Source organism: Cnephaeus nilssonii (assembly GCF_951640355.1).
Source record: "Cnephaeus nilssonii genome assembly, chromosome: 9".
Taxonomy (NCBI): domain Eukaryota; kingdom Metazoa; phylum Chordata; class Mammalia; order Chiroptera; family Vespertilionidae; genus Cnephaeus; species Cnephaeus nilssonii.
Genome location: NC_137080.1, coordinates 10,114,085 through 10,131,849, shown reverse-complemented (window position 1 = coordinate 10,131,849; position 17,765 = coordinate 10,114,085). Strand labels below are relative to the sequence as shown.

Below are 17,765 nucleotides of genomic sequence, written 5' to 3'. Positions count from 1 at the left end.
TTTAACTTAGAAGACATACAAACTACTTTTGGCCTCTGTAGAGAGTGTCTATGCAAAGCTTATTCCCCAAACTCCCCTCTACAAGCTGATCACTCTCATTTATGCGGTTTTTTACATTATAACCTCCAATAAAGGCATATCTGACAATGGAACTGATGCAAATGTGCTGGTACTCGTGCAGCTTGCTCTACTGTAACAAATGACTGGCTCTCACCCAGGGGTCTCATATCTTACACCAGCACCCATGAAACTGGCAAGCTAACTTGTTAATTTGAAAATAGGGCAAAATCTCAGACTCTTCACGGTTTCTGACAATTATTTCCTAGTTCCTGTCATTATCTTACATATTGATTAACATCTTATAGCATTTTTCTCAGACACTAATTTACAATATGCTTTTTAACAACCTTGGGTACAGATGTCTTCTTGCTTTTAGAAACTCGGTGGCCTGGAAAACCCCAGACAGTACTTTTTAAAATTGCCCCAGGCAATTCCCCCTGGACAGCTAAGGGTGAGAACTGCGGACTTGATCAAATTTCCCCGCTAAACGTGATATATCTTCTTTTTAGTGTATAGTAGTGTTCTGATATACGGCAGTTATTTTCACTTCATGGACATAGGTAAATATATATACACACAGAGATATAGCTGTGGGCATATACAGTATAATACTAATTTTAAAAGAATGGCAACGAAAATGCTTACACTCGTGTAGGTGGAGAAATCCTCCAATCCAGAGCGCCCGTCTAATGACGCCATCGGACCTTCTCTGACTTGACTCCGCCCCTCGTCAGTGTGCGGCGACGCGCGTGCGTGGTCCACTCTTTCCCGGAGCCGCCGGAGTCCCGCCTCTACCTTGCCCCGCCCATCAAGCTCCGCCCACCAAGCTCCGCCCCGCCCTGGCCCCGCCCCGCCCAGCCCTCCTCGCACCTCGCCGGCCGTCGTTGGCCAGTCCAAAATGGAGGGCGCTCCGCTGGCGCCACTCGTACTCCGTCTGCTCTTGCTCGCGACATTGCCGGCCGCAGGATGGCTGAAGGCGGGCACTCCTGAGCCGTCGCCGCCCGGAGCTCCGAAGGTAGGACCGGGCGGGCGCAGCTTGGCCGCTTCTCCGTCCGGAACCTTCCGGGGAGGCCAGGGCCGGGGGACCGCGGCGTCCGCCAAGACGTATTCCACCTCAGGCCGGCTGGCCGTGGACTGCGGTCCTCCCTCCCAAAGGAGGAATGGGGAGAAGCACCCCAGGAAAGGGAAGGGGCGTGGAGGGGGCAGTGAGAGAGCGAACGGGGCTCTTGCTTGTGTGGTTAAGCCTCGCGACGCGCACCTTCGGGATCTTACGCAGTCTGAGCTGTTGCCATCTCCATGGGGTTTCGCCGTCGAAAATACGTGATCACTAGTGACCCCAGCCTTGGTAATGGCTCCTCCCTGAGGAGAGCGGGGCCCTGGGGCCGGGCCGTGTGTCTGTGCTCGGGAAATGGGGGAGTTGCTCAATGAGAGAGAGCTTCCAGGTACTGTTTACCCGGCCGCGGCGGGGAGCGCCTCCCCCGAGCGCCGGGCCGCGGGAGGAGAGGAAGACCCAACGTGCAGCCTGCCGCGCCTTTTGGCAGATGGTGTTGGCCCGGTGGTTCTTGGTGGGACCAGCTGGCCCAGCATCCCCTGGGGACCTGGTAGAGATGCACTGATCAGACGCTGGGGGGGTGGGGTCCAAATCTGTTTCAGTGGGTGATTTCGTAGGTCAGCTCCAGCGTGAGAACCATCGCATCCTTGTATTAAAGGGTGTTTGGTTCCCACGGTTGTTATTGTGTTTTGTTTTTTTTTTTTTTTTTGTGTGTGTGTGTGTGTGTGTGTGTGTGTGTGTGTGTTGCCCTAGAGTCGTGCTGACCTAAACCAGTATTTGCCTTTCATCAATTGAATGTAGGTTGGGAAAAGTTTTCCCAGAATGGAAAGATACGATCCTGGGACACCTTTTCTTACTAGTCAGGGTTTGAATACCCTGAATTCAGAGACAACTGACACTATGAATGTCACTTTTAATTAATTTTTTGGAGTTATGATATTACTCGCCCTGGTACAAACATAACAGACATATCTCGGTTTCAGTTCTGCTGAGGCATTCAGAAAAGCCACAACAGTGCAAGCCCGAAGAACCCCTTACAACTGAAAGTATATGTGGACCACAGTTGCAACTGGTCAAAAGTATGAATGTGGCGGGCAATCACTAAGACAATAAATAAAAGTGAAATAATTTCTGAAGTTCAAATAAGACATTGTTGTCTCCCCTTTCCCAATTTGAAAGATTCATTATAGTCACTTTTGAACCCAAAAGACATTTGGGTCTTCGCTATAATCGGAGAAAAATGCATTTTGACGGCAAGCTGAAAATACTCCATACTGTGGTCTCTTAGTTCATCATTTCAGTTCTCTATTACTACCCCTTCATTCCAGTTTTGGGAAGTTCAGATCTAAACTTAGAATTTCGTAGATTAAATGAATGTGGAATCGCTAGAAGGAGAATCTCATTCTGTGGAAATGTTTATATGGGAAGCTGACATCTGTTGACCTAAGCTTTTTCATTGTTTTATTGACCGGGAATCAAACCCTCGACCCTTTGGTCTGCAGGCCGACGCTCTAACCACTGATTAAACTGGCCAGGGCTTCAATGTTTTATTGTAAAAAATTTCAAATGTACAAAACATTTGAAAAAGTTTTACAGTGGTCACCCATATTACCTTGTGCAATGATGGTGTATGATCTGTTTCCCCATGACAGTAGCCATTGGACTCCTGTGGCTATTGAGTATTTGAAATGTGGCCAATGAAACCGAGAAACCAAGTTTTAAAATTTTTACTTATTTAGTTTTGATTTAAATGAAGAAAGCTACATGTGGTTACTGGGTACCATATTGAATAGTATAAACTTAGACTACCATTAAGGTTTTACTATACTTGCTTTATCACATATTTGCTCATCTCTTCATTTTTGTATCCACCCTGATCTAAATGTAAGGACATTTGTTGGGGGGTGGGAGTGGGCGGGGAGAGGTTAATGGGGGGGAAAAGGAGATATATGTAATACTTTCAACAATGAAGAATTTTAAAAAATTAAGATAAAAGAAAATTTGTTAAAGTCAGGAATATTTTCCTATTTCCCCTCAGTGATTCAGATTTACTGGATTATAAACATTTTTGTTTTGTTTATATATGCAGTTGTCAGAAGTTGTGGTTAAATAGATTATAAAACTAATAACATTTTTTATAGTATATTCTTCTAATATTAAAATACATGGTCACCAAAAAGAGGCATCCAGAGGACACTTATTTTCTTATATGTATTAATATTTATTTTATATATTTCCCTCAAGATTTACTCATTTATTTTAAAATAGATATCTATTATCTTGGTTCTTAGGAAGTGGTTGTGTCCCTGAGGGCTATCCTATATAATAAAAGCCTAATATGCTAAGTGTCCGGTCATCTGTTCAATCAAAGCATAATATGCTCATGATATGCTAAGGCCCCTCAACCGCTCGCTATATTGTGCACTGACCACCAGGGGACAGACGCTCAATGCAAGAGCTGCCCCCTGATGGTCAGTGCGCTCCCACAGCCAACCTCCCATGGCCAGCCAACCTCCCCTGGTCCCTCCCTCCAGCCAGCAAACCTCCCCATGTCCCTCCGGCCCTGTCCAACAGGCCCTGTGGCAGCCCACAGGCCCCAGCCAGCAACTCCAGTAACCCCACCCAATGGGACTGGGCGAGACAGTCCCCTATAGGCCCTGATCGCTGGCCAGGCCCAGGGAGGGACCCCACCTGTGCACAAATTTTGTGCACCAGGCCTCTAGTCTTGTGAATAAAGAAATTAGAGGAAGAGTTGAAAATGGGTGAGGAGAAATTTCAGTTCTGCCACCCACTTTCTTTTTTATAATAGATTTTTATTGATTTTTAGAGAAAGAGGAAGGAGAAGGATAGAGAGAGAGAAACATTGATGAGAAAGAAACATCATCTATTGGCTGCCTCCTGCACGGCCCTGGGCATGTGCCCTCTGCCACCCCCTTTCTAAGTATACACCACTCTGGCTGGTAAACCTGCACTTCCAGTTCAGTTAGGTTCTTAGGAAGAGTAACAAATGTGACCTAGCTCTGAACTTTGCCTCAGGAGGCAATAAGGGATTAGAATCTCTTCTGAAATGTAATCATTCAGAAGAACCCCCAAAATTGAACTTGGTTCTTTAGAAAATACACTATGCTAGTGTCTGCTAACTGTCTTTTACAAATCCCATCTTTTACTAGGCAAGTGATATATGTAAGTGCAGTTAATTATTAACAATACAGTGTGTGTTCACTACTGAAAGGCAGGAGCGATAAAACAGTTTCTTAGATCATCATCGTCGGAGAGTTATCTCTGGGCTGTAAGAAGAACAACAGTCTACAGTTAACAGGTCCTCTAGTTTGAAAACAAATTTTTGACTAGAATTTGAACATATACAAAACAGTATAGCCATTAACTTGATGGCTTATTGATTATTGGTTTGTTACAGAGATGAGTTTATTGATTCTAGCTTAATTCCAGTGTAGGGTGGGTTACGAGAAAGCTGGGCTGATTCTGAGGAATCACTAGTGCAAAAGCTTCCTGGGCTCCAATGGGAGTTGGGACGTGTACCAACGTCAGCGTTAGTGTATGGTGTGGGCCTTACCAGGTTAAAATCCTGTCTGCTGTTGGAATCACCTCAACCTCTGAAAATCACTCAGTCTTATTTGTTGGAAATATAGGAAGTATTGGGGACAGTCACAGTACTAAGAAATATACTTATATATTACTTTGATATTTATGAAGAATTTTTTATTTTCAAAGTTTAGAATACCTCAAGTAAAAAGTATTTTAGAGGAGTATTGTATAGGATAGCAATATGAATAAACTTAGAGAAGAGTATGATTTACAAATGAGAAATTGTAATTCCTGTGGCCAGTGATGAATACTTCTTAAAATATTGCTTTCTTATCTATAGAAAGCATGTCATTAATATACTTACCGTATTTTCCGGCGCATAAGACGACTTTTTAACCCAGGAAAATATTCTATACGCCCAGTCGTCTTATACGCTGGAAAATACGGTAACTATTGGCTTAGACTGCTTTTGAGCATATCTTGGGAGGCACTAAAACTGATTGTACACTACACATACTTGTCCACGGATAAGGGACAATTTTAAAAGGGTTAGAGAACTTTGTTTATGAAAACAAAAAGTTGGAAACAATTCAAATGTCCATTGATAGTGGAATAAATAAGTAGTGTAATCATTTGATGGAATATTATGCAGCACTGTAAATAACACTACATCTGCATGCATCAACAATTTTAAATAGGTCAATATCTCTGATGACCATAGGTACTAAAATCCTCAACAAAATATTAGCAAACGAAATCCAACAATACATTAAAAAGATCATACACCATGATCAAGTGGGATTTTTTTATGGAGATGCAAGGATGGTACAATATCCACAAATCAATAAATGTAATAACATCACATAAACAAAATGAAGGATAAAAATCACATGATCATATCAGTAGATGAGGAAAAAGCTTTTGATGAAATCCAGCACCCATCTATACTAATAAAAAGGTAATATGCTAATTAGACCGGGAGACCTTCTGGATATCCTTCTGGACAAAGCCATGGTGGCGGGGCCAAGGCAGAGGCAGTTAGGGGCAATCAGGCCAGGAGGGGAGGGCAGTTAGGGGCAATCAGGCCAGGAGGGGAGGGCAGTTAGGGGTAATCAGGCCAGCAGGGGGAGCAGTTTTGAGCAAGCAGGCTGGCAAGGGGGGCAGTTGGGGTCAAGCAGGCTGGCAGGCAGAGTGGTTAGGGGCAATCAGGCAGGCAGGCAGGTGAGTGGTTAGGAGCCAGCGGTTCCGGATTTCGAGGGGGATGTCCGACTGCCAGTTTAGGCCCAATCCCCGGGATCGGGCCTAAACCAGCAGTCAGACATCCCCCGAGGGGTCCCAGATTGGAAAGAGTGCAAGCCGGGCTGAGGGACACCTCCCCGCCATACATGAATTTCATACATCGGGCTACTAGTATATGATAAAAACTATCAGCAAAGTGGGAATAGAGGGATCATACCTCTATGTAATAAAGGCTATATATCACAAACCCACAGCCAACATCATCCTCGATAGGCTGTCAGAGGGGAGGGGATTGAGGGCAGAGTGAAAAAGGTGAAGGGATTAAGCAAAAAATAAACCCTCATAGACACAGACAACAGTAGGGTGATTATCAGAGGAAAAGAGGGGTGCAGAGAGTAGAGGAGGGTTAAGGGAGGATGAATGGTGACATAAGAAGACTTGACTTGGGATGGTGAACACACAATACGCTATACAGATCTTTTATTATAGAACTAGCAGCCCGGTGCATGAATTCGTGCGTGAGTAGGGGCCGGCCGGGGGGAGGGGCATGGGCAGTTGGCTGGTCAGCCCCGCCCCCTGGTCGAACTCCCAGTCGAACTCCTGGTCGAGGGGACAATTTGCATATTAGCCTTTTATTATATAGGATTGTACACCTGAGACCTATATAATTTTATGTCACTCCAATAAATTCAATTAAAATAAAAATATTTTTAAAATGTTATGTTATGGTCCAGCTGGTATGGCTCAGTTAGATGAGCATTGGCCCATGTACTAGGAGGTCGCTGGTTAAATTCTTGGTCAGGGCATATACCTGGGTTGCAGGCTCTATCCCCAGTAAGGACTGTGCAGGAGGCAGCCAGTGTTTCTCATTGATGTTTCTATCTCTCCCTCTCCCTTCTCTCTCTGAAATAAATAAAAATATTTAAAATAAATAAAATGTTATTTTATGAAAAAATAAAAATGCCAGGTGTAAAATTGAAGAAGAAAAGAAAAGGTATATAGATTTGAAAAATTGGAATTGTAAGTGTGAGCATAAAAAAGGCAGTAAAATGAAAATGATGTGTTTTTACAAATGTTCTTTTAATGTTATAAGTGATTATATCATAAATATAATTGAGGGGGGGAAAGAACAGTTAATTTCATTTTGTGAAATGCATACCTATTCAATTTATATCATATTTGATTTTCAGAACAGCATCAGAATTAATGTAACTACCCTGAAAGATGATGGGGAGGTATCTAAAGAACAGGTTTGTCTCCTTTGATTGTTTTTAATATATCACTTAGCTAAATATTGTGCAGCCTATTTTAATTTAAATAATGTATTTTTTATATGAAGAGTTGTCATTTATAAACCATATGTATATACTGCTTTATTTTAAGGTTGTTCTTAACATAACCTATGAGAGTGGACAAGTATATGTAAATGACTTCCCTGTAAATAGTGGTGTAACACGAATAAGCTGTCAGACTTTGATAGGTGAGTACTACTAAATTATTTCCATAATTTTGCTGTTTTTAATAATTTTAAATTAGTAAAACACAGTTCTTTGATGTTATATATTTTCATTTTTAATTAATAATTACATTATTACTAATGTGTTTTAACCCTCTGTTTTAAGTTTACATTGGTTATTTCTGGCATATTCAGATTTTTTCATGAGATTAACATTGATGGAACTGCATTTGTAGTAGGTTGATAGCATGTAAGAATGTCCATAGAGGTAGTAAATGGAAATTTATAAACAAGAGGCAAAATCTGGAGAAATGGCTTTTCACAGTTGTGAAAAAGAAAAATTGTCTGATTCTTTCGTTTTCACTTTCTTCTACTCCTATGTCTGCATAACGTTTTTCTTTTTAGCTTTTAAATTCTTTGAGTTGTTGAAAGACAAAATTTGTTACATTGGAATGTACCATATTATTTGAATGAAATAAAGAATATGAGAAATAGGTATATGTATATTTAAATGTATGCATTTAAGATAGTAAGTTTTTCTCTGAGCACTTATAGCCTGTACTTGTTATAAATTTTTATTATCATTTAGTTTTTAGTGTTTTCTAAATTATTGGTTTTGGTATTTTCTTGCTCTATGAATCATTACAGAAATAGATTGCTTAGTTTCCAAATACTTTGGGGGGTTTTTCATCATTCTCCTTCATCTGATTGGTTTTTATAATAATTTACTGTTCTTTTAATGGTTACCCTGGAGATCAATAAACTAGTACTTTTCTCATTTCCCAAACAATGCAAGAACCTTAGAATACTTAAACTCCATTTAGTGTCTTTCTGGTTTTGTGGTGTCATTGTCATGCGTTTTAACTCTGTGTACAACATCATGATTGTTGTTGTTTCCTGTGGTCCAGTACTCATTTATGTTTACCCTCACAGTTACCCTTTCCATTGCTCATGCCTTCCTGACTCTGTTCCCCTCTGGGGTAATTTTCCCTTTGCCTAAAGAATTCCCCTTACTATTTTTTTTAGTGCAGATTTGTTAGCAAAATGAATTATGTAAACTTTTGTTTGTCTGAAAACATCTTTACTTTGCCTTTAGGAAATATTTTTACTGGATATGGAAGCATAGTTTATAGCAGCACATCAAAGACTAAGTTCCATTGTCATCTTCTGTAATTTCTGCTGAGAATCAGTGTGTCATTGCTCCATTGAGAATAATATTTTTCTGTTTTTTCCTGGTGCTTTAAATGTTATTTTTCTTTGTCTTTGATTTTTAGCAGTTTTACTATAATGTGCCCAAGTGTGGGTTTTTTAATCTGTGACTTACCAGTAATGTCTTTTGTCAGTTTGGAGAAGTTTGGGGCCATTATCTTTTCAACAAATGAAACAGCAAAGTCAATGAGGAAGTTTTATGAAGATTTAGTCAGACTGAGTTAAAATGCCAGGTTCTCAATAGAAATGTCTGCACCTATTTAAAAAATTTACAAAAGTGGGTCTATACCATCTAGAGATTTTGATTTATTAAGATTGAGATAAGGCTCTGTTACCCTACTGTTCTAGGTGTTTCTGATGCATAGTTAGAATTTAGAACCAGACCAGGTGTTTGAACATTTATATTTACTTTAAATTAAGTGTTTATAATTGTGAATGGAGTCACTGTTTAACAAAAGCTATAGAACAAAAAGCTTGATGCATACTCCCAAGGAATTTAGCCTAGTCCCGGAGGCAGGTTTATAAGCAAAGAGCTACCTTTAGTGCTTTAAAAGTCAGAAAAGGTATGAACTCAGCATTGTAGGGATACAGTGCTAGAACTTCCTAAGTTGGAATTTATGTTTAAAATGTGTCTGGGGGAGAGTGAGAAGTACAGAGCATTCCAGATAAAGGGAATGGCCCTCCAAATGCACAGAATCAGTTTAAACCACTGGGTCTGCATTTAAAATATCCTTCTGTGTTACATTTTGGCACATAATCCTCAGATGGTAACATTTGAGGGACAGAAACTAAATGTTCATTTGCCATTTGCACCAGTTTCATTGGTATCTGTTGATTTATCCTTTTTGTAGCACTTCCTTCCTTAGTAAGGTAGCCACGAGCTCAGTAAACTAGCTACAACTGCCACACCCCATCTCTACTTGGTCGGGAGTGGGGTTCTTAGCTAGAGAGGAACATGGTCAATAGCTAATCCTAACCTGTCATCCATTAATAGGGAGCAGTTAGAGGGCTTTCCTACTTTCTTCCCCTTTCCTTCCCTTTCCAACAGTAACATTGTCTTTATTGTCTGAGCCCTGTCTATTACTGGATTTTGTGAGTGAATGAATGAATGAATGAATGTGCTTACTTTGCATATGGCATTGACTGTGTCTTCTGACCTGCTTTGTAAACAGTTATGCCATGTTGGTTAGGAAGGATGTTGCCAGTGTGGTGTTTCCTACAAAATCTACAGACCATCAAACAATTTTCCCTTTCAAATTACTGTAAGCATTGTAATGATCCTCCAGGTCGTCTTTGTTTTCATAAATCTGAAATATCAATGAGGTCAGAGATGAAGAGAGCCTAAGAAATCAGCTTACAACTGTCTTGTTCCATGTAAATGTTATCAAAGTAATCAAATTCCATAGCAGATTTATAGGCATTTTTTGTTCAAAGCTGTCACTTTTTTTTTATATAGTGAAGAATGAAAATCTAGAAAATTTGAATGAAAAAGAATATTTTGGAATTGTCAGTGTAAGGATTTTAGTTCGAGAGTGGCCTATGACATCTGGTTCCAGTTTGCGACTAATTGTCATTCAAGAAGAGGTAGTAGAGATTGATGGAAAACAAGTAAGATAATATGCTTATTAATTGGGAATTAAATTGTAAAGATTTATGCTAGTTTTTATGCATGTGTTCAATTATTTTACTTTTTATTTCTGACTTCAAAGAAAGGTACCCTTAATGTTGCCTATATCCAATCAGTTAGAATTTTTTATTTGTTTTAGCATTTACTTATTTAGTATTTTGTAATCTTAATTTTTTTAAAAAATGACCATATTCATACATGTCTATATCACTTTAAAAACATTATCAACAGAGCAAGTAAGTAAAGAGATTGAATTTGACTCATAACTGCTACCATTTCCTCTGGCTAAGTCTAAGTAAATGAAATAGAACTAAAAGCAAGCATATATTAATGAGTGCTACAGCACACAGGAGTATGATTAAAGTTGCAAATTAAATGCTTCAGAGTGGGGGGGGGCAATAAAAAGAAATTGTGTGAATATGACAAGTTTCTTAGTTCAGAAATTAGAAGGGAAATTTCAGTTTTGAATTGTTAGGGGATTGTACCATTATTTAAAATAGAGTAATTGCTTTTTTTTTTTAATAGGCTCAACAAAAGGATGTTACTGAAATTGATCTTTTAGTTAAGAACCAGGGAATACTCAGACATTCAAACTACACGCTACCTTTGGAAAAAAGCATGCTGTACTCCATTTCCAGAGATGACGACATTTTATTTACCCTTCCCAACCTTTCCAAAAAAGGTACTTTAAAAGGCCATTATTGATTTCTTTAGTTGGTAGCTTTTAAATCATAGTTAATATGTTTGAAATGAGCTTCTTTCAGAAATGCTTTATAACATGTATTACTTTATATATCCATTTGAGGACTGTTTTAAGTCTTAATAGAGTATTATCAATGCTGATTGTATAGGGATATTTTGCTGTAATTATCTACTCTTACTCTGGATAATCATATAATATGTAATAAGATTATCATTCATTTAAAGGAAGAAGTATTCATTTTTCCCAATGAAATGGAACTTTAAAAAATTTGACTATGTGACAGAATCATAACTGCTATAGTTTCCTTTTAATGGTCTTAGTTTATGCCTCCTTTCTTGCATTTAAATCTGCGTAAGCAAATATGTGTATTTTGCTCCCATGGAAAGATGTATATTCCTGCTGTCTAAATGTTATCGGCACAGCAGTCTTAGGGCTGGTAGGAGACTCCAGCATGCGCCTGGCATTCTGGTAACTTGGCTCTTCCTCCTCAGTAGAAAGTGTTAGTTCGCTACAGACCACCAGCCAGTATCTTCTCAGGAATGTGGAAACCACCGTAGATGGCGATGCTTTGCCTGGCAAATTACCTGAAACTCCTCTCAGAGCAGAGGCTCCATCTTCCTATAAGGTAAATTAGGTATTTTGGATTATCTTCACATTATAAACATTTATGGTTTTTAAGAAAAGAGCATAATGAGATGAAAAGCATGTGGATTGGAACCATGGGACAGGGTTAATAATGAACTCATAACTGTCTTAATGTGTTATTTTTAGGTACTTGTTCTTCTTTTTCAAGTTTCATTTAATAATAATATAGTCAGATAATGATTATCAAAGCACTGGATTTCATTTTGTTTTGGATTTTCAGTTCCTGCCTTTCTCACATCCCCATTTGTCTGTTTATTTTATGACTCCCACCTTGCTGCACACACATGCATGGTGCCCTCAGGATCTTGCGCAGTGACTTAGCACACTTGGGTAAGAGTGCACTTTCTGGAGTCAGACTGCCTAGGTTTGAATTCTGGTTCTGCCTGCCACTTACTAGTTGTGTGATCTTGGACAAGCCCGGTCTCTGTTTATCTGTGCAATGGGACACCACTTAAGCAGTGCCTATTTGATGCAACTGTTGAAAGGATTAATAAATGGGTACAGATGTAAATATGCATTGGCACCTACTAAGTACTCACATATTACGAATGACATTCTACTGCTGATTGGGAAATATTCAGGGTTCAGAGAGAGTATCCTGATATCTCTGTATATATGGTCTAGGGCAGTGGTCGGCAAACTCATTAGTCAACAGAGCCAAATATCAACAGTACAATGATTGAAATTTCTTTTGAGAGCCAAATTTTTAAAACTTGAACTTCTTCTAACGCCACTTCTTCAAAATAGACTCGCCCAGGCCATGGTATTTTGTGGAAGAGCCACACTCAAGGGGCCAAAGAGCCGCATGTGGCTCGCGAGCCGCAGTTTGCCGACCACTGGTCTAGGTCCTTTACTCAAAATAATTTCCATTTAAATGAGCAGGGTCTGTGGTTAGTCTTAAGATTCCAGAGATGATTATTGGAAGTTCTCACTCAAGATTGGGGTTGCTGAAAAAACCCAGGTCACTTTTTGCTGCCTGAACTCTTATGTAGTATCTTTACCCTGCCTACCTCACTTCCCTCAGAGCAAGGTAGCCCAGGAACAGACTGCTTTCACAGCCCAGGCCATCAGTGCTGCCTTAGTATCTTTATCCTCTCTCACTCTTTACTATAGCAACATGTTCCAACATGGGGAATCTGTTGGAACACACAACAGATTCCCCATGTGTTCCAAGGGCTAATACTGTGATGCTCTTTCCTTTCCTCTTCCTTTTCTTGTCCTCCAACTATTGAAAACACATAGTTGAATCCAGTCCATTTTGTATAAAGTAGACTAGCCTAACCTCTGGTTAGTTAGCAATTATTTTCACTTGGTGTATAGTTAGAGAACAGTATAAATAATTGTAAAGAATAGTAATATTTCTGTGTCTTAGAATTTTAATTTTAAAAATTATAAATAACTTCACTGAGGTAAGTTTAAAATGAAATGCACTCATTAAAAAGAACAGTTAAGTTTTGACAAGTGTAGACATCCATGTAACCACTACCACAATCAAGATACAGAATATTATCACCCCAAAACTAGAATATGATTTTTAAAGTTTCTTAGAACTCAAATGAAACTTGCATATCTAATCAAAAGTCTTCTTTTAGGTGATGTGTCAGTGGATGGAAAAGTTCAGAAAAGATCTGTGCAGGTTCTGGAACAGTGTTTTCCCGGTATTCTTTATGTTTTTGAACGTCATGGTGGTTGGAATTATAGGAGCAGCTGCGGTAATAACCATCTTAAAGGTGCTTTTCCCAGTTTGTGAATATAAGTAAGTATTTTTTACTTTTGAAACATTAGTATTTTTAGTGATTAATAACTGAGTTGTAGCTACTGTATTTTTCAATTACAGTTGACATTCAATATTATATTAGTTTCAGGTGTACTGCATAATGATTAGACTTTTATATAACTTGCAAGGTGATCCTCCCAGTAAGTCTAGTACCCACCTGACACCATACATAGTTATTACAGTATCATTTACTATATTCCCTATGCTGTACTTTTCATCCCTGAAACTATTCTGTAACTACCAATTTGTACTTCTTAATCCCTTCACCTTTTTCACCCATCTGGCAACCATCGGTTTTTTCTCTGTATCAGTTCGTTTCTGTTTTAATTATAGTATTTTTAGATTGCACATGTAAGTGAAATCATACAATATTTGTCTAGCTCTGTCTAGCTTATTTCACTTAGTGTAATACCCCAGTCTAGGTCCATCCATGCTATTGCAAATGGTAAGATTTCGTTTGTTATGGCTGAGTACTATTCTGTTGTATAAATGTACCACATCATCTTTATCCATTTGTCTATCAGTGGACACTTAGGTTGCTTCCATACCTTGGCTATTATAAATAATGCTACAGTGAACATAGGGAAGCATATATTTTCTTTGAATTTGTGTTTTGGAGTTCTTTGGATAAATACCTAGAAGTTGGATTGCTGGGTCATATGTAATTCTACTTGTAAATTTTTGAGGAACCTCCATACTGTTCTACATAGTGGCTGTATCAGTTTACATCCCCACTAACAGTGCACATGGGGTTCCCTTTTCTCCACCACCTAATCTACACTTGAGTTATTGATGATAGCCATTTTATTAGGTGTGAGGTGATGATCTCATTTTCCATTTCTCTGACTAGTGATGTTGAGCATCTTTTCATATGTCTATTGGCTATCTGTATGTCCTCTTCGGAGAAATGTCTATACAGATCCTATGCCCATTTTTTAATCAGGGTGTTTGGGTTTTGGTGGGGGTTTTTTGGTGTTAAGTTCTATGAGTACTTTAATGTATTTTGGATATTAACCCCTTATCAGATGTATCATTGGCAAATATCTTCTTCCATTCATGTTATTTCCAATAATGCTGTAGTGTTCATTCGTTAATGTCCATGTATATCTTTGCACATGTGTATTTATGTGGATTAGATTCCTAAAAATGAAATTACTACATGAAAGAGTGTATGTAATTAACACTTCCTCAACACTGGTAATAGTTTTTGTTTTTGCTGTGTGGCCAAAAATATAACCTCATTTTAATTTGCATTTTCCTTGTTTTAAAAAATATTTTTTTATTGATTTCAGAGAGGAAGGGAGAGGGAGAGAGAGAAACATCAATGAGCCCTAGCCAGTTTGGCTCAGTGGATAGAGTGTTGACCTGCGGACCAAAGGGTCCCGGGTTCGATTATGGTCAAGGGCACGTGCCTTGGTTGCAAGCTCCTCCCTGGCCTGGGCCCTGGTCAGGGCGCATGTAGGAGGCAACCAATCTATGTGTTTCTCTCACATCCATGTTTCTCTGTCTTTCATTCTCTTCCTATCTCCCTAAAAATCAATAGAACAATATCCTTGGTTGAGGACTAACAATAGCAAAATAGAAATAGCAATGATTAGTATCATTGATTGGCTGTCTCATACATGCCCCCTACTGGGGATCAAGCCACAACCCAGGCATGTGCCCTCACCAGTAATTGAACTGTGACCTTCTGGATCATAGGTGGACGCTCAACCACTGAGCCACACTGGCCAGGCTGCATTTTTTTTCTTTCTTCCTCTTTTTAAATACATTTTATTGATTTTTTACAGAAAGGAAGGGAGAGGGATAGAGAGAAACATCGATGAGAGAGAAACATCAATCAGCTGCCTCCTGCACACTCCCTACTGGGCATGTGCCCGCAACCAAGGTATATACATGCCCTTGACCGGAATCAAACCTGGGACCCTTGAGTCCGCAGGCCGACACTCTATCCACTGAGCCAAACTGGTTAGGGCCAGGCTGCATTTTCTTTTTTTCTCTTTTTTTAAAATATATTTTATTGATTTTTTTTACAGAGAGGAAGGGAGAGGGATAGAGAGTTGGAAACATCGATGAGAGAGAAACATCCATCAGTTGCCTCCTGCACACCCCCCACTGGGGATGTGCCCGCAACCAAGGTACATGCCCTTGACCGGAATCGAACCCGGGACCCTTCAGTCCGCAGGCCGATGCTCTATCCACTGAGCCAAACTGGTCAGGGCAAGGCTGCATTTTCTTAATAGCATCTTTGCTAGTCTAAGTGTAGGTAAATCTAGCATCTTTGTGATAATTAGCTACATATATATTCCTCCTGTGATTTGCCTGTTTATAGAATTTGCCTGTTTTTTCATTTGTATTGCCTTTTATAATCATTAATATGTAGGGGTTCCTTTGTCTGTTATACATCCATAATATGTATTGCAGAAATATCTTTTTTTTTTTTAAATCCCAGACTACAATTTGTCTTTTGCTCTTGTGTATGGTATCCTGTATCATATGGAAGTTTTAAATATGGAGTGAAAGCAATTCATGTTTTTCCTTTATGACTACTAGTGTTTTTAATGTTCCTAAGTAGACCTTTTCTATCTTAAAAGAACATGTTTTCTTAAAACTTATTTTTTTTACCATCACTTTTGTGTATAGTTTAAGCTAGAGTAGTAATTTGCCTATTACTTGGAATGTTAACTTATTACGAACTAAATTCCGATATACATTAGTCTTGTTTCTGGACTCTCTTCCACTGATCTATTTAACTCTTCCTATGACCAGGGCACAGTTGTTATAATGGTTTTTTTCTTTGTTCTTATGATTCTGCACTCTCTTATTTTTTATTTATTGTTGAGAGTATTACATATGTCCCCAAAATTCTCCCCCCACCTCAGCCCCCATAATTATTATATTTCAATAAAATCTTTGTTAGCTGTTTAGGGCAGCTGTTTCTTCTCTCCACTGTTCTAAAAAATTGTTACAGCAGTTCTTGCAGTTTCTCTCCTGTGAACTTTATAATCAGCTTGTTCAGTTTTATAAACTAACTTCTGTTGATGGTTTGATTAGGATGTCATTGAACTTGCAGTACAGGGTCTTGGAGCCAATGCAAAGATCTCCCTTCTGGTCAGGGATGTTAGTAGCAAAAGGAGAAATGCTGTCTAAAGACTAAGGTTCCATTCAAGCAATGAGTACTGTTTAGAAAGCTGCTTGGGCCTAGTCTTTTTGCCCAACTTGTGCAAGTCTAGGGCTCTAACTACCTGTCTTGGAGATCTATTCTTTATCCTTTCTTTTCCTACAGTACCAAGTAAGGAACTTCCTCTTAGACCTTTATATTTTCTCAGTTTGCTTAAAGTGAACTTTGGACTCAAGAGTTTGTACAATCATTATAAACTAGATAAAATGAAGCAAAGCACCTAACCCCAGGTATATATCTTACCTAATAATAGACAAACATGTAAACTGACCGTACCTCTGCTACACCCACAGCCAATCAGAGTGAGTATGCAAATCAACCCAACAAAGATGGCAGGTTAATTTGCATATGCAGGCTGTGAGGGGCAGCGGAGGGAGCTACAGGAGCGGTGATCCGGACAGAAGCAAGGACTTGCTGGCTCCCGGGCGGGCCTGGAGCGGGGATGTGCCGGCTCCCGGGCGGCTGGGAGTGAAGCCAGGGGAAGGAAGGCCTATTCTTGCATGAATATCATGCAGTGGGCCTCTAGTTTCATTATAACCTTGAAATAGCCCTATCTTACTACCAATTTTAATTTTGTATTTCAGAGGAATTCTTCAGTTGGATAAAGTTAATATTATACCTGTGGCAGCTGTCAACTTATATGCAGATGGTCCTGAGAAAACAGCAGAAATCCTTGAAGATAAAACATGTATTTGAAACACCACCTCAAATCATGGACTCTGAATTAGTCTATTGGCTCTAAATTTGCCACTTGAATGTTTCTTTAAATCATTAAGAATCAGTTTACACACTAGAGAAATTGCTCAACTCCTAAAACAGCCTAAAACTTGACCTTTAAAATGTCAAGTTAAAGTTCACCTTATTCTTTAACAGGGCTGGCTATTCAGATGATGAATTGTTAAGGAAATTTTAAACAAAGTGGAAGAGAAGACAAGTGAAGAAACTTTGAAATTACCAAAAAGGGGGAAAAATGGGCAAGACAAAATGCCATGTGCCAATACTTTACAAGGTGCCTTTGTTAAGGAAGTTATATCTACTTAATTACTATAATATATAAGACTTTATGAAAAGCACTTTATGAAATTGTAATTTAAAAGCTCAAGAACTTAACACTTATTTTTTTATTCAGTAAAATGTGCCTTTATATTGTCTGTGACTCAGTATAAAAATCACTGAAGTGTATCATGATTTCATTGTACCAAGACCACTTGCCTTGAATGCACTAGGATTTAAAAATAATAGTGACATGTTCTCACTCTAAAATAAACTTT

At 39.0% G+C, this 17,765-nt stretch overlaps 1 protein-coding gene across 2 annotated transcripts; it reads left to right on the top strand.

Annotated features, from left to right (window-relative positions):
* Positions 1-917: 917 nt before the first annotated feature.
* Positions 918-17,645, top strand: GINM1 (glycosylated integral membrane protein 1). Of its 2 annotated transcripts, none has more exons than XM_079779851.1 (8): positions 918-1,075; positions 7,087-7,146; positions 7,280-7,376; positions 10,018-10,169; positions 10,714-10,870; positions 11,386-11,516; positions 13,129-13,292; positions 17,079-17,645. In XM_079779851.1, the coding sequence occupies exons 1-8, from the start codon at positions 959-961 to the stop codon at positions 17,188-17,190; spliced, it is 990 nt and encodes a 329-aa protein (XP_079635977.1). In that variant the 5' UTR covers positions 918-958; the 3' UTR covers positions 17,191-17,645. The 2 variants fall into 2 exon arrangements, with proteins under 2 accessions (XP_079635977.1, XP_079635976.1); XM_079779850.1 differs by having other exon boundaries at positions 11,383-11,516.
* The last annotated feature ends 120 nt before the right edge of the window (positions 17,646-17,765 follow it).

What these genes read in the sequence shown, in the direction of transcription:
- GINM1 (XM_079779850.1), top strand. Translation starts at nt 959, where the DNA reads ATGGAGGGCGCTCCGCTGGCGCCACTCGTACTCCGTCTGCTCTTGCTC. An exon ending in TCCCAACCTTTCCAAAAAAG is followed by an intron (nt 10,871 to 11,382) that starts GTACTTTAAAAG and finishes CTTCCTCCTCAG; the next exon opens with TAGAAAGTGTTAGTTCGCTA. An exon ending in TTCCCAGTTTGTGAATATAA is followed by an intron (nt 13,293 to 17,078) that starts GTAAGTATTTTT and finishes TTTGTATTTCAG; the next exon opens with AGGAATTCTTCAGTTGGATA.